The sequence below is a fragment of the Alosa pseudoharengus genome, unplaced genomic scaffold (assembly GCF_046254945.1).
Source record: "Alosa pseudoharengus isolate Yale_2024_CS ecotype anadromous, Long Island Sound unplaced genomic scaffold, YU_APseudo_1.1 YU_APseudo_1.1_scf_1, whole genome shotgun sequence".
Lineage (NCBI taxonomy): Eukaryota > Metazoa > Chordata > Actinopteri > Clupeiformes > Clupeidae > Alosa > Alosa pseudoharengus.
The window spans coordinates 13,518,001-13,533,303 of record NW_027468564.1 but is presented as its reverse complement, the minus strand read 5'-3'; the positions used below and the strand labels follow the sequence as shown (position 1 = coordinate 13,533,303).

The 15,303-nt window shown below is 40.5% G+C and overlaps 1 protein-coding gene across 1 annotated transcript in view; it reads left to right on the top strand.

Annotated features, from left to right (window-relative positions):
• Window positions 1-15,303, top strand: part of LOC143121448 (protein NLRC3-like) — a 69,941-nt gene that overhangs the window by 51,107 nt on the left and 3,531 nt on the right. Inside the window, exons 10-11 of the mRNA XM_076281815.1 lie at window positions 2,821-2,994; window positions 14,990-15,166. Coding sequence (XP_076137930.1) covers window positions 2,821-2,994; window positions 14,990-15,166 — 351 coding nt within the window. The remainder of the gene's footprint in view (window positions 1-2,820; window positions 2,995-14,989; window positions 15,167-15,303) is intronic.

Below are 15,303 nucleotides of genomic sequence, written 5' to 3'. Positions count from 1 at the left end.
CTAGATTCCTTTAAATTATTACCCATTGTGCAATAGATAAGCTGGAACTGAAATGATAGCCTACTAAACTCAGTCATATTTTCGTGTTTCTGCAGCATTAATTCATGTGTGACATCCCTAACCGATATAGAGTTGTTCTGTCACGTGGAAGAGCTGACTAAATATGTATAAGAAATTACAAATATTATAAGAATAACAAATAATCATATAGGCTACATCTGTCGCCTACTTTGCCCCTTCCTGTTTGGTGTTGAAGAGAGGTCACTATTGGTTTTCATATTGTTCACGTCACTATTTGCATAAACCACGACTCAAAAGACATGTTTGATATTGTCGTAACGGCAAAACTAGAAAAAGACTGACTCCGACTGACTTAAAACCGCTAAGATTGGCACCTTACACTTAACGATCTAGTTGACGGGAGCGTGCCGCGATTGCAGTACAACTCCCATGATTTCTGTCCGACTTTGGAAATTTAGTAGCCGACTGTGAAAACAGACCAAAATTGTACAATGTAAGGCCGCTATAAGACATGAGGAACATCATCCAGATTGTAAAAGCGATTGTTCTGGTGATGACCAATTTTGTCATCTGAATTTGATATTTAATCTCACATCCAGTGATGTGTGTGTGCTGTATATTTGAAATGCAATGCATCAGACTGGAGACACTGAGGTTAGTCGTGACTATTTCTATTGTTAATGATGTTCAAGTCAAGTCAAATTTATCATTCCACTAAGGGAAACTGGGTTGCAGGCAGGCGTTAAAAACACATACAAGACAAATATTGACGTTTTCATGTGATGTTGTGTGTATGCTGAGAAGAGACCATCAATGCACATCCATGCGCAGGACAGCACTGGAGTGCATGTGTGAAGCCTGTGTGCCGAGTGACTTATCACAGAATGTGTGTGATGGTATCAGTCATGGGTGTCAGTGCTGAATTCTGACCAACCTGAAGTTGTTGAATAGACTTTGAATACGAGGGGGTGATATAAACGCTTAGTGGCTCTGGAGACTTTAGCAGAGCTACATTCATGAGCTTTCATAACAACAAAGAAGAGACACGCCTACTCAATTGTGGCTTCGTCTTTACATACAGTAGTAGAACAAAACTGAAGGATCAAAACTATGAAACGTCACACACAAGATTATGTACTAAGCACAAAAAGCTGCCACTTTTTTGCTGTGATGGCAGCTTTTCACACTCTTGGCATTCTCTTGTCCACCTTCAGGTAGACACTTGGAATGTGCTCATCGTTTTGACTAGGGCTATCAAACAATTAAATTTGATTTTGATCGTGATTAATCGCTGAATTTCTATAGTTAATCACGATTAATCACATATTTTATCACATGATTAAAATTCTATGATTTTGCATTTCTGAACTTTCCAGAAGTCCATATTAACAATATAAAGCCAATATTACCAGTGTATCTTGATTGGGATTCAAATGAAAGCAAAGCAAGTTACTTTATTAACTTAACTTTAAGACGTAGGTCTATTTGATTATTCCAAAAGATGTGCACCAGACCTGAGGCAACACAATGTATTCTTCAGAAATATAGCCGATATAAACTGAAAATAAATGCTACAGCAGACGTGCATGCACAAAATGTACACACATAATAAAGGGCATAATAATCAGAAAATACTCCATATAGCCTATATTCATTGTCTTTGAGTTCAGTTGAAAATAAGGAACTTTTCATATTGAGAAATATGCAGTGTGCAAAATGTAGCCTAGGCTTAGAGCACATTTAAATAAAGTGCATAACAAACAGAAATAGCCTAGTCATAGGCCCATCTCTATGTTCAGTTCATGTGTAACAGAGTGAGAGTAAACAATGTTTAGATTAAAGCTTAAACTTGAAGTGCTTCGGTGACATTTTAATTCCATGTCGACTAAGCCGACACCAGCGCCAACATGAGTGCACTGCTATTTCATATGGTGCACTGTCACTTGCCACATGCATCAGCGCTGAAGTTTTAACAGGCAAACACTGGATGAACAATAGATTTTAGTGGCGCGGCACCAACCAAATAGAACTGAATTGTGATTTACACACCATCAAAGTGCGATGCTGGTGTGCGGAGTTGTATTGAGAAAAATTGAATCTAATGGAATGTTGAAAGCAAATTGCATCACACTCATGTCGGCATCGGTGTCCACAGCACTTAAAAGCATCATTCAGCTGACCGGACGTTCAGAACTGCGTTGGTGTTTATTATCTCCATGACTACAGGAGGAGGACTAGGCAGAAGCCTACTAGGAAGCAATGTTCTTAGAATCTTTGCTAGGAAGTGTCTGTGTTTGAGGTCAAGAAACGGTGCATCAAAGGGTCAAAATAGTAGCAGCCAAAGAGGATTGTTGATAGGCCTAACAGAACAAGCGACGGTGTAAATTAAAAAATATTTTGGCGGCACGCGATAAATAGCCTACTACCCTTAATCGCCAGATCGCAAGCCCAAACAAGTGTGCCTGTTGTTTTGTTTCCGATCTAGCTAGATCTGGTGTTGTAGTTTTTCTAATGTTAGTAGTTGTTGCAACAGCATGTGAACAACTACAAAGTTTGATAGGCCAAAATGAACATTAATCCTGATAAAAAAATTGACGTTAAAATGGGTTTGCGTTAACGCCGTTAATAACACATTTAACTGACAGCACTAGTTTTGACCTTCAGTTTTATTCTATGGAAATTGTTTAAACAAACTCACTGCAAGCAAAACTACAAACTGCATCCATAAAGTGAAATGTAAAGTGAACTTATGTAACATGGAGTTGGAACAACAAGGCTATATTTGTCCTCTCATTGTAGACTGGAGGACTGTGGTCTCAGTGGAGATTCCTGTAAGGAAATATCATCAGTTCTCCAGTCAGAAAACTCACTGCTGAGAGACTTGGACCTGAGCGATAATCCCCTAGAGGATTCTGGAGTGGAGCTGCTGTCTGCTGGACTGAAGCACACTAACTGCAGACTGGACACACTGAGGTTAGTCATGTGAAATCTGTTGGTCTGTGAACTAAAGCCCTGACAGACTTTGGAAAGATTTGCAAAGATTTGGAAGAGATTTTTTAAAAGACTAAAGTAGGGGGAACATCATCCAGGTTGTAAAAGCTACTGTTCTGGTGATGACCAATTTTGTCATCTGGGGCCGTATTCACAAAGCCTTTTATCTTACTACTAGGAGTATTCCTAAATTGCAAAAGATTTTAGCTAGGAGTTTTCCCTTAAAAGAAAAAATGACAACTCCTAAACTAAGAGTGAGTCTTCGTTGCTATGGATGACGTCATTACTCATGCACAAGCTTGACTGAAGTGACCACCTTGATTGGCAGATGATTGTAATGTGGGAAGGATTCCAAACACCTCCCTTACGATGATGAGTGACAGGTGACAGGTCTGAGAATGCGTGCGCTACACAAGTAGTGCGAAGGAAGGAAGATGATGAATAACTGAATAAAAAAGCCTAGTGTAAATGAATAAAGAGTAAGGCAAAACAAATAGCCTAGTAGCCTAATGAAACATACGGATTGATGCAGTATCTTTGCAACATTATTAAATTAATCTGTCACCATATGCCTACATTTGCAAAGAGGAGAACATTTTAATTTGATTCACAATGAAACGTTACATTTAATTTACATGTTAACAATGAGTAGTTTTGGTTGTTGTTGGTGGCGTTATTGCATCCCTTTTATGCCTACAACGCAAAATTGTTCCCTCACAATTGGAAGCTCCTGTAGCCGCATATGCAAGCCGAGAGGACTCCTAACTCACTAAGACCTATTCACAAACCGCTTTTTGTGGCATTTCACGTTGCAATGTTTTGAAATGCTTACGCGGCTACAGGAGATTCCAATCGTGAGGGAACAATTTTACAATGTAGGCATAACTAAGGCAAAAGGGCAATAAAGCCACCAACAACAACCAAAACTCATTGTCAACATGTAAATTAAAGGTATTGTTTCAAATTAAAATGTTGTCCTCATTTTCTTAGTTTAGGAGTTGTCATTTTTCCTTACTAAGAGTACAGTAGGTCTGAAAGGCTTTGTGATTAACTTAAGAGACGACTCCTAGCTAAAATCTTTTAGTGTGATTTAGGAGTACTCCTAGTGGTAAGATAAAATGGTCTGTGAATATGGCCCTGGTCCAAATACCGTAAAACTTCAAATAATCGCCGAGTCCCTACGAGACGCATGTCTCTTTTAAACGCCTGGCGTGGCTACAGGTTAGGGTTAAAGGCCGGTCTCCAGTAGAGGCCTGGTCTGTTTTTTAGTTTCGGGTTGTATTTGATCTTCTAAAACCTGTCAGATGGTCTGTTTAAAGATTCGCAATGACACAAAACCGTTACAGAAAGGAGGTTACAGCAGTGTGAACTAGATGTACCGCAGAGCGGTACAAAATATGACCGCCGCCCAGTCCAGCACATTTTTCCACAAAAATAAATCACGCTGAAAGGCCTATATAATTCTAACTGTCTCACTAAATTGCATTATCCACACTCAATTCTCACTGATATCTGCTAGACAACAAGTACCAAAACATGATTAGTTCATAGATTTCACATGTAAAATTCACTTTATACAACCCCACCTCCATCTTGCCTGTTCATAATTCTGAGAAATTCTTGAATTGTGTGCATGTGTGCATGTACATGTTTATGTTGTGTGTGTGTGTGTGTGTGTGTGTGTGTGTGTGTGTGTGTGTGTGTGTGTGTGTGTGTGTGTGTGTGTGCTTGTGTGTGTGCCTGCGTATGTGCCTGTGCATGCAAGCGTACATGTCTACTGTGTGACTATGTGTCATACGCATGATTACTGTGAATGTGTGTGTGTGTATCTGTTTGTGCACATGTGTGCACATGAAATGGGTTAACATGACCCCTGGAGGCAAACATACGGAAAAAAATGGTCCTCCTAGTCCCTACAGTTCTCAAGATATTTACAGAGAACTGTGTCTGCCCTACCCTCCTTTCGGGGGGGCCAGTCCAGCGGGGGGGCTACAGATCAAAACGAAAAACGATGGTTCCATGCTATCCATGTGGGGTTACAAGCCCACCAAGTTTCGTGTACCCCGGTCTTTCAGTGTCCCGGGAATCCTTGTTGGTGTACGTCACTAAATGTACACATACATTATTTTATTGTAAGGCCCCCCATGAACGAAAGTAAACAAAACGTGGCATGCATTTCGTGCAGTTTTGACTATGTTAGGTCACAGATACCTGCGATTACAAAACCTAATTTTTACTTTTTTGTGTTTAACTAGGTGGCGCTATACATGAAATGAGTGGTTATGGAATGGGTTGACATGGCCCCTTGAGATCAACATACAAAAAAAAATGGTCCTCCTAAACCCTACGGTTCTCGAGATATTCACAGAAAACTGTGTCTGCCCTACCCTCCTTTCGGGGGGGCCAGTCCAGCGGGGGGGCTACAGATCAAAACGAAAAACGATGGTTCCATGCTATCCATGTGGGGTTACAAGCCCACCAAGTTTCGTGTACCCCGGTCTTTCAGTGTCCCGGGAATCATTGACAGAAATTTGGGCATGCGAAAAAGAAAAAAAAAAAAAAATTCTGACTAAACCTATATGACCGCCGCTTCGCTGCGCGGCGGTCATAATTAGATGTTGCACGTCGTTGCAAGCCGTCGCAAAACATTCACCATGTCTGGTCACAGTAGGTTTTAGAATGTTGCATCAAATTGCTGCTCATCTCGTCGCGAATCTTGGGTGTGATTTGGGCTTAAGTATGGCGCAGACTGCGCACGTTATGATTAGATGGCATTAAAAGACTGCGGTGGGGAAAATCTAGAGTTCCAAATTGTATAACTTTTTTTCCAATATGAACTATGCCTATATGTCCGACTTCGTCATCGTTCAATGCATCCCTTGTGTTTAAAATTTGCGTATAGGCCGATGGTAAGCTTGTTTTTATGCTGGCAACAAAACCAGAACAGTTCGCGAACGTTATTCTTTATTCTAAATGCCATGGCGATAAAGAGAAAGAAGTCAGAAAAGGAATTTACCTTAGACTAGGCTATATCAGAGGCCGTCTACGGACATTCTCTGGCTATATACTGAAATAGGTTAATGATGTAAAGTCAAGTGCGCTTCTATGGGACTGGTGTGTGCGCGCACAGTTTTTATTGATGAGTCGGAGTGGCAAGTGCTGCGCATAGTTGCAGTGGAATGTGGCTGCCCAGGGCATTATAAAACTTCTCACTCTTAGACCTACTCATACACGGCGCTGAAATGGCGTATTTAGCTGTCTAAATTCGAATCATATGCTGGGGGAGAAATCATCGGACGTCCATAATTATTTTGTTATTCAGCACCCCTGGTCAAAAATATGTTCCCGTGCGCCTGGAAGTAGGCTAAGATTTGAATGTAGACTGCTGTCAAATTTGGCAAATACAAAACGGGAGAAACAATATGGTTCATGCTCTCTCATGCTGTTTTATTCGTGCCGAAAAGGAGGGAGAATGCAACATTAAGCACGTTCCACTTTTGCATAGCCTAAATAATTCCTGAACGGTTTTGGTCAGGGCTTATAATGCAACTGTATTTGACAAAGGACCGATATAGGCAGTGGTGGAGGAAGTACTGAATCTCAGTACTTAAGTAAAAGTACAAATACACAGAGAAATATTTACTTTAGTAAAAGTAAAAGTACCACAATGACAACCCTACTTAAGTAAAAGTAAAAAGTACCTGCTTTTAAATGTACTTTAAGTATTAAAAGTAAAAGTATTTGCATAATGATTTATTCTCTTAATATCTATATTCTAAAAGAAAAAATAGTATGGGCTGTGGCATTTTAATTAACACATTCGTGCTGGATGCTGCATGACGCAACATTGACCCTCCTGCTGGATGCTGCGTAGCGCAACATTGACCCTCCCGCTGGATGCTGCGTAGCGCAGCATGCTTTTTATTTCATGTTTCTAGGTGCTACAGAGGCTTAGATATTACATTTTGGTAGACGTTGACAATTTTTAGTATGCTTTCAGAAAACCCTCAGGAAATAAGGTCATTTAGTCTAGAATGCCATAGGATTCTATAGGCGTTTTTAGCAGGCATTTCAGGAGTAAATGGGTTAAGCTAGTTTTAGGTTAGGCTATATTCGACTAGATAGTTTTAAGCTAATGCAATTGTGCTTACCATCTGTGGCCCAGTTTACATTCTGACCTACAATTCTAGAGACTGTAATTCTGGTTATCTACTAGGGTGATCTGCTGAGTATATCATTCAGCAAAACACGAGAGCCTGAAGTTTAACGGGGTAGACCAGGAAACGTTGGGTGGATCGTAATGCCCCCCCCCCAATTGTAGGCTATGCCTCTTTATTTGATCACACACAATTAAGAAATATTTCCTAATCTGGAAAATGCTACGTTTTTTTTCGGCCAGCGGTTCTATAATAGTCTACCATTCATTTTTGCCGCAAATGATCAGACGTGTGACAGAAGCATGGGCATAGCCTGTAACTTCGCTGATCCGCGGATAGCAATCTCATCGGAGAGGAGGCCCTAACGCTGCAGATAACAGACAGAGAAAGGCACAGAACACAGTTGCATGTCCAGTGTAGCCATGGGTCTGGTGAATATAGCCTATTGAATGCAGATGGCTACAAGCTCACGCTTTGCCTGGTCTAGACTAGAAGCTTATGTTTCAAAGATTTAGAAGCTGGGCACGTAGCGCTCCAGAATCTGTGGTAGCAACCCCGCCCCCTGGTAAAACAAACGTGTTTGTCAGAGAGAGAAGAAATCTGATCATAAAATGTATCGTAAAAAGGAACGATGGTGTTGTAGAAATGTAGCGGAGTAAAAGTACAGATAATTGCTGTAAAATGTAACGAAGTAAAAGTCAAAAGTATGCACTATAAATTCTACTTAAGTAAAGTACAAATACGTGGAATATTTACTTAAGTACAGTAACGAAGTATTTGTACTTCGTTACATTCCACCACTGGATATAGGCTATTTGCTAGTGACAAAATATGAGCTTTCAGTGTCATACGATCTCTTTGTAAATTACGTTTAATTAATACGTGTTTCGTCTGTTCTTGCTATCCCCGCTATTTTGTATCTCACTCAATGAACAACATCTCAACACTAAATGAATGATGATCCAAAATTGTCATCAGATAGCCTAGTCATATAGGTAGACATTCAGTGTGTTTGAAATAATTAATTTGATATTATACAACAATTGGGGTCTATGGAACTATTTATTTGTTTCTGATTGGCCGAGAGACGTTCCATGAGTTGGAATATCCCTGGACATTTCAACTCAGACTTTGCACAGCTAATAATTAATCACTCCGCGATACAATGCGAAGATTTGACACAATGTTCTCATCCCAGCTCTCCACTATTTTAAGCAATGGGTTACTCCTTAGCAAACCATAACAAAACAGTGCTTCATCACATCTGTGGATTAAGCCACACAGTCAACTTAATGTAAGTAAGATAAACGAGGATGCTAATTGTTCTTAGCATTGCCAGCATTGTGTATATGATTGTCACTTGGAGGAGATTTGTAGATAACTAACGTTAGCCAGGGTTGCCAACTCTCACGCATCTGGCGTGACACTCACGCTTTCAGCACCAATCTCACGCTCTCACGCACACTCAAGAAATGTCACGCCAAATCCATTCTTTTTTTTTTGCAATCCGTTCATTTTTTGTTGATGACTAGACTAGACCACAGCATTGTTTCTAAATGACAGGATACGAGTTTAAGGCATACATATGTCTAGACCAACAGCAGGTAGGTCTAATATCCGCCCACATTCTCAGCGCAGTTTTCTCTGATTGTTGATTCGCTGACTAGGCTATTTTAATCCGGTCCGCGACACCTTCCCAGAACACGCTGATATTTAGACATGAGGCAGACCGACATAAAGTGTGGCCGCCCATTCTTCTCTAGGAACTACTCGCGAAGTAGCCTACCCTCACAGACATCACATGAAATAACCTTTTCTCATCTTTTATAAGGTGCTATACCCGCTATTTGCTGCGATAAACGGTTCGCGAGAAATTTAACTTTTAAGAAATAATCATATTAGGCTACTAGGCCTATAGCTCTGCGCTCATTTCAATAGGAGGAATATCTTACAAACTTTTCGTTCCACACATGACAAACCGTAAACCAGAATAAGCAGCAGACCTTACCGAACACAAAGGTGTAATGCAATCCTGTACAATAAGCCGTTCCAGAGTAGGCTAATCCGGTTTTGAAATGGTAGCAAATTTCTATATGGTCTCCAATTTTGGGCTTTAAGTGTCTTAAAACTGAGCTGTGCTTAAATACCTACATATGTGTAAATATTAAAATCAGAGGATATACAGCTCATGGCTACTGTAAGAGTTTGTCGATGTAGCCATAATGATTTGTTTTCACAAAATGCTAAGCATGCATGTTTTTAAGTGTCTTAAAAAAGTGTGCTTATATTGGTCAATGCATAATTTCACAGGCCAAATAGAAAATAAATGTTAAATGTTAAATATAGCCTAGACATAATATTAAAATCAGATGATGTAGGATAGTATAGAGTTAGATAAAGTTGGATGGCTCCAGAACTCACACCAGTGGATTGGGTCTTAAAGGAGCCACACCACTTTTATGACACTATAGCTGTTCTGTTGACCTTTAGATTTGTTGCTACTGGGCATGAAGGGCAGGCCAATTATGAGTTCTGTCCAACATTGATGGTAGGTTTAGGAAAAAAGTCAGCACATTTTAATCATATTGCAATAATACCAATAACCGTGATCATTTTGGTCATGATTTTTCATCAAATGATCATACTGTATCTCTAGTGGCTGGTAGACTTTGGAATCCACCAGCCACAATGGTATGTAGAAAAAAATATTCCATCCCTGATACATATGTACACTCATACACACATTCATAAGTCTCAATCTGTCCATTTCTTTCCACAAAACTCGCCAGAAGTCATAATTTAAGGGGTTATTTTTCATTTCTTTCTACTGAGCTACTACCTTTTTCAGGTGGGCCCTTTTCATGTCTGTGCCCAGGTGCCCAGTGGCTCATAATCCTTCCATGCCACGGGGTTAAAACACTGGTCTTGTTTTCAAGTGCAATCAATAATTTAATTGTACATTTTGAAGAAACTTTTTCATTCTATTAGGTTTTTAAAAAAAAACATAAATCATGGATTATACTGTACATAGCAAAAAAATCAGGGGACAGACATTTTTAAAATTAGGTTTAGGGAAAAATTTAACGCACACACACTATGACTTCACAAAATCTCACTCCAGCCAAACACCCAAAGTTGGCAACCCTGCGTTAGCATAGTTAGCTAACCGCTGCTAACATGCTAGAATCGTCACGTCAGGCTGTGCACAGTAGTGTAACATTTATTCACCATAAATTAATAAAGTTCAGTGGTTCTACAATGTAGGTTATGTTTCCGTTTTTTTTTTGCAGTACCATGTCCATTACATGACATGGCCCAGTGTCCTTGTAACATGCATGCAGCAAAGCTAGATATGAATGTGATTTCAGCCCGACTTTCAACATTTCTTTCAAGAAGACACGTAAACCACAAAGACCCGTAACGAGGGATCTGGAATGTTGGTTACCTAGCAACCAAGACGCTGTCTATTGAAAAGGGAACTATTTTTGATGCGTAAGAACGATATCGAAATTAACATGTTTAAACAATAATGGGGTGTTTTCAGATTATTTAGTTTGTGGTAAAATTGTTGTATAAAAGCAATATAGCACTCGTGATCGTGGGATTGGTCATGGATATTCCCACGGCTGTTGTTGCCTGCGCCACTCGGCCTCCGGCCTCGTGGCTACGGCCGAACAACACCCGTGGGAATATCCATGACCAACCCCACTCTCACTCGTGCTATATTGCTTAAATATTTTCCATCTTTGCAGAGGAAAAGTTTTCTGTAAAGGGAATTAAAGGCCTGTCTCATATAGACGCCTGTCTCTAATACTAGCCGGTGCAGTTTGGTGATTTTGGAAAATAAAAGCCCGGGCTATTATTTGGAGTTTTTAGATTATTTCGGTAGATTATTTGTCAGATAAACCAGTAAAACAGTATCATGGGATGGAATATATAACATTCTTAATCAACTTCTGCCATAGCTTGTATTTTTGAAACTGCACACTGCAAGCACTTGTGCATTACGCTTTGTCTGCATAGTATCTCTCTAGCCTGTTAATCTGGAATCACAGTAAATATAATCTCTGTTCCAATAACACTGTGCACCATACCACACATTGCTACTTAGCTACTCTGCCCCCTGGTGTTGGAGCCTCCTTCAAAAAGAAACCAAACTCTGTTTTATTCCACTTGGATATTTTAAACATTTACTTAAGACATATTACTGCACCTGTTTCCAATAAACCACTCCCCTTTTTTGTTTTTGTCTATATATGTATTTCTCTGTTGTTCAATGTATTTATTTTGTTATTTAACCAATTGTTTGTTGTGTCTGGACCTGTCATTGTTGTATTCTGTTGTCCTGTCTTGTCATTGTTGTACACCTTTCTGTTGTGTACACCTTTCTGTTGTTGTTCTTAGTGGGGTTGGTAATAAAGGCTGGTTAAATGAAGGATAAATAAACAAAACATGTGGTATCTTAGAAGCTATCTTGCCTTGCTCATGTAGGCTACACTATACACTATGTGCAGAAGTAAAATGTCTTGGAATTGGTGAGTAGTCAAAAGTCATATTTGTTTCTCCTGAATTTTCTGAATGAAGTTACCAGTATTGTAGGTGCTAGGCTAGCATGGAACTTGTCATTTCCCAGTAAAATAAAGTGTCCCACTCCAACCCTGGTGAACGCAATGTAACCCATGTATGATCGATCAGGGTTCCCGCGGATCCTTAAAAAGTCTTAAAAAGTCTTAAATACAACTTTCGGTTTTTAAGGCCTAAAAAAGTCTTAAATTGTCGGGGATGTCTTGAATTTTCGAAAGGGAGGTATTAAATTTGCGTATGGGACCGCCAGCGAGTGAGCGAGCGCAAGAGAGCGAGTGAAATGTCTCCATCCATCCGAACGCAATTGTATACGTGACTATATAAGGCTACGGGAGGAAGTGTAGTGGTTGCAGAGTGAAGATGATTTTCACAGGTGTGGTTAAAGGTGTGAAAACGGTAATAATATGTACAAATATGCCTGACGTTTTCGTGGTGTAGCCGAGGCCTGAGAGATACGCAGGTAGCCTACGTGAGCGGGAGAAAGTTGATAAGCCAGTTAGCGATAGGGTGGCCATACGTTCGAATTTAGGCCGGACATATGGATTTTAAAAGCCCTGTCCAGCGTCCGGCGCAGCCTCAACCCGGACCCTCATTTGTCCTCCTTTTTGGAGTTGCGCTGGGCATCTAGAATCTTTGCTCGGATGCAGCATGGTTTCACAAACTATGGACGCGAAGACTGCTGGTCAAATTATGCGCAGTGCTTCTGTCACTCGTCTGATAATTTGCTGCCCAATTTATGAAGGAACCACGGACTGACTTGCATTTTCGCAATCAGAAGGAAATACCGTACATGTTAAGTTGATCTGTTTGCATCTTTCCAGTGTGTGTTGCTGGCCTAGCCTAGGGAAGAAAATATCTGTCTAAGTTATAATACCTGTAATATCTGTCAGCAGCTTGCTTGCCAGCCTTTCCCAGTAGGCCTACTTCGCAAAAGTTGTGAAACATAACCGCATATTTTTTTTGATTGTCGGCGACTGCTACATAAAAAAAAAAAAAAAACGTGCGTTCATAATACGTGCGTGCTTGAGATGAAACCAGCAGTTTTCAGCAGGATTCAGCAGGAAACCAGCAGTTTTCAGCAGGACCTCTCTCTTAATTAATTTAAAACAAAACAATGGTTTTTCAATGTTTCAGTCAAGCTTTGGTTTGTTTAGATACAACTGGTATGCAAAATGTAAAGTAGTGGATTAACTGTAATTTGCTGTGCTGTATATGGGACATATGATGCATATGGGAATAGATGCACATAGTAAAGTATATAAAGTAGGCCTATTCAAATATTTAAATAGCTTAGTCTAACTTTGAAAAAAAAATATTGAAGGGAATCCAGTCCAGTGCACATGTCTTTGGCAAGTAATATAGGCTACTACAGACACAGGTGAAGAACAGTCAGTCTCAGCAGTAAGCACAACCAGATATGTACAGCCAGCTTCACAAGCAAGCAGCCCAGACCCTAAAATTGGGCATTCATAGCTGTGAAGGTAATTTACAGAATTATTTTTCTTTCGCCAAAATATATTTCGTAACTTCTGTAGACATCCAAAATTGGGTGGGGGTTAAAATTAGTACAAAAAAAACAGTTGCATAAAACAATTTTAAGTTGTCGTATGTATCTTTATGCCGTGGTATAGTCTTAATTTTTCCATTAAGATGTCTTGAAAAGGTCTTAAAAGTCTTTAAATTTGCACTTGGAAAATGTGCAGATACCCTGATGATGTGTGTGAGTGTGTTTGTAGAAGCTTGGGGATTAATATTCAGATGTTTAACTCTCTTTCAGGCTGTATAACTGTAATCTGACCGATAAGAGCTGTTCCTATCTGGCCTCTGCACTGAAGACATCACACTCGTCAAATCTCAGATTGCTGGACCTGAGTAACAATAAGCTGCTGGACTCAGGAGTGCAACTTTTATGTTCTGCTCTTACTCACCAAAACTGCTAACTGGAGGAACTATGGTAAGCATCATTTCATGTAGTGAGTTTGTGTTGGGAGGATGTGTGTGTGCGTGTGTGTGTGTGTGTGTGTGTGTGTGTATTGGAGAGTGAATGTGTGGGGTGGTGGTAGGGTTAAAGACAGCAGGTAGAGTATGGATGCCTCTGTGTGTGTGTATGTGTGTGTGTGTGTGTGTTTGAGGAGGGGTGGGTAATTTGTTTGTGTGTGTGTGTGTACTGTATGAAAGTGAGTGGTGAGAGTGTGTGTTTGTGTTCGAGAGGGGTAAGGAAGGAGAATGTGTGCAATGTGTGTGAAAGAAAGTGTTAGAATGCGAGTTTGTGTGCGGAAGTGTGTGTGTCTCTGTGTTTTTAAGAGAGAGTGGTGTGTGCATGTGTGTGTGTGTGTGTGTGTGTGTGTGGGAGAGAGAGAGTAGAGGATTGGTGATTAAAAGTACTCTAAGTGATGCTACGCGTTTTTAGGCTAAACGATTTTATGTCACTTACTGCAAACATCACCTAACCAACCGCTAGCTGTCTGTGTGTCCTGAATACACTGTAAAAAAACACAATCTCTGTGGACAGCCCAGGCTCCAAAAATGCCAACAAACCAACCTGGGCAATCCTAGCCCATAAAAACATAACAAACTGTTCCAGCAAATCACAGACGAGATGCGCGTTTAGGAGAGTTTCAATTGCACGGGAGGGAGCAGCACGGGAGGGAGGGGGAGGAAGTAGCGAGCTAGCTCTGTTTTGTTTGAAAGTGACGTTACCCAGCATCGCTTAGAGCATCTTTGATATTCAGGTGTTTAACTCTGTTTCAGGCTGGTTGAGTGTAATCTGACCGATAAGAGCTGTCCCTATCTGGCCTCTGCACTGAAGACATCACGGTCATCAAATCTCAGAGTGCTGCACCTGGGTGACAATAAGCTGCTGGACTCAGGAGTGCAACTTTTAAGTTCTGCTCTTTGTCATCCAAACTGCAAACTGGAGGAACTACGGTAAGCATCACTTCATGTAGTGACTTTGTGTGAGAGGAGTGTGAGTGTATTTTTGTGTGTGAGGGAGGGTGTGTGTTTGTGTTGGGGAGTGGGAGGAGAGTATGTCTGTGTGTGAGAGAGATGGTTTGTGTGTGTGTGTGTGTGTGTGTGTGTATGTGTGTGTGTTTGTGAGAATGAGCATGAGTTGGAAGAGAGAGAGAGATGCAAGAGAGAGAGAGATGGAGAGAGTGTGAGTGAGTGTGTGTGTGTGTGTGTGTATGTGAGTAGAGGATTGGTGATTAATATTCAGATGTTTAACTCTGTTTCAGGCTGTATAGCTGTGATCTGACCGATAAGAGCTGTTCCTATCTGGCCTCTGCTCTTAAGTCTTCCTCCTCAAATCTCACACATCTGAACCTGATTAACAATCCCCAGATTAGTGCATCAGGTGTAGAGCCGCTCTGTGCTCTAGTGAAGGACCCACACTGTAAACTGGAGAAACTAGAGTGAGTAAATATCTACACATATCACTCAGGTCTGTAGAACATGAGACCCAACATGCCTGTCTTTCATTTTCTGTCCTCTCTCTCTTCTGTCTGTTTCCTCTGTGTTCCTCTGCTTTTGTAGCCTGACATAGATTCTA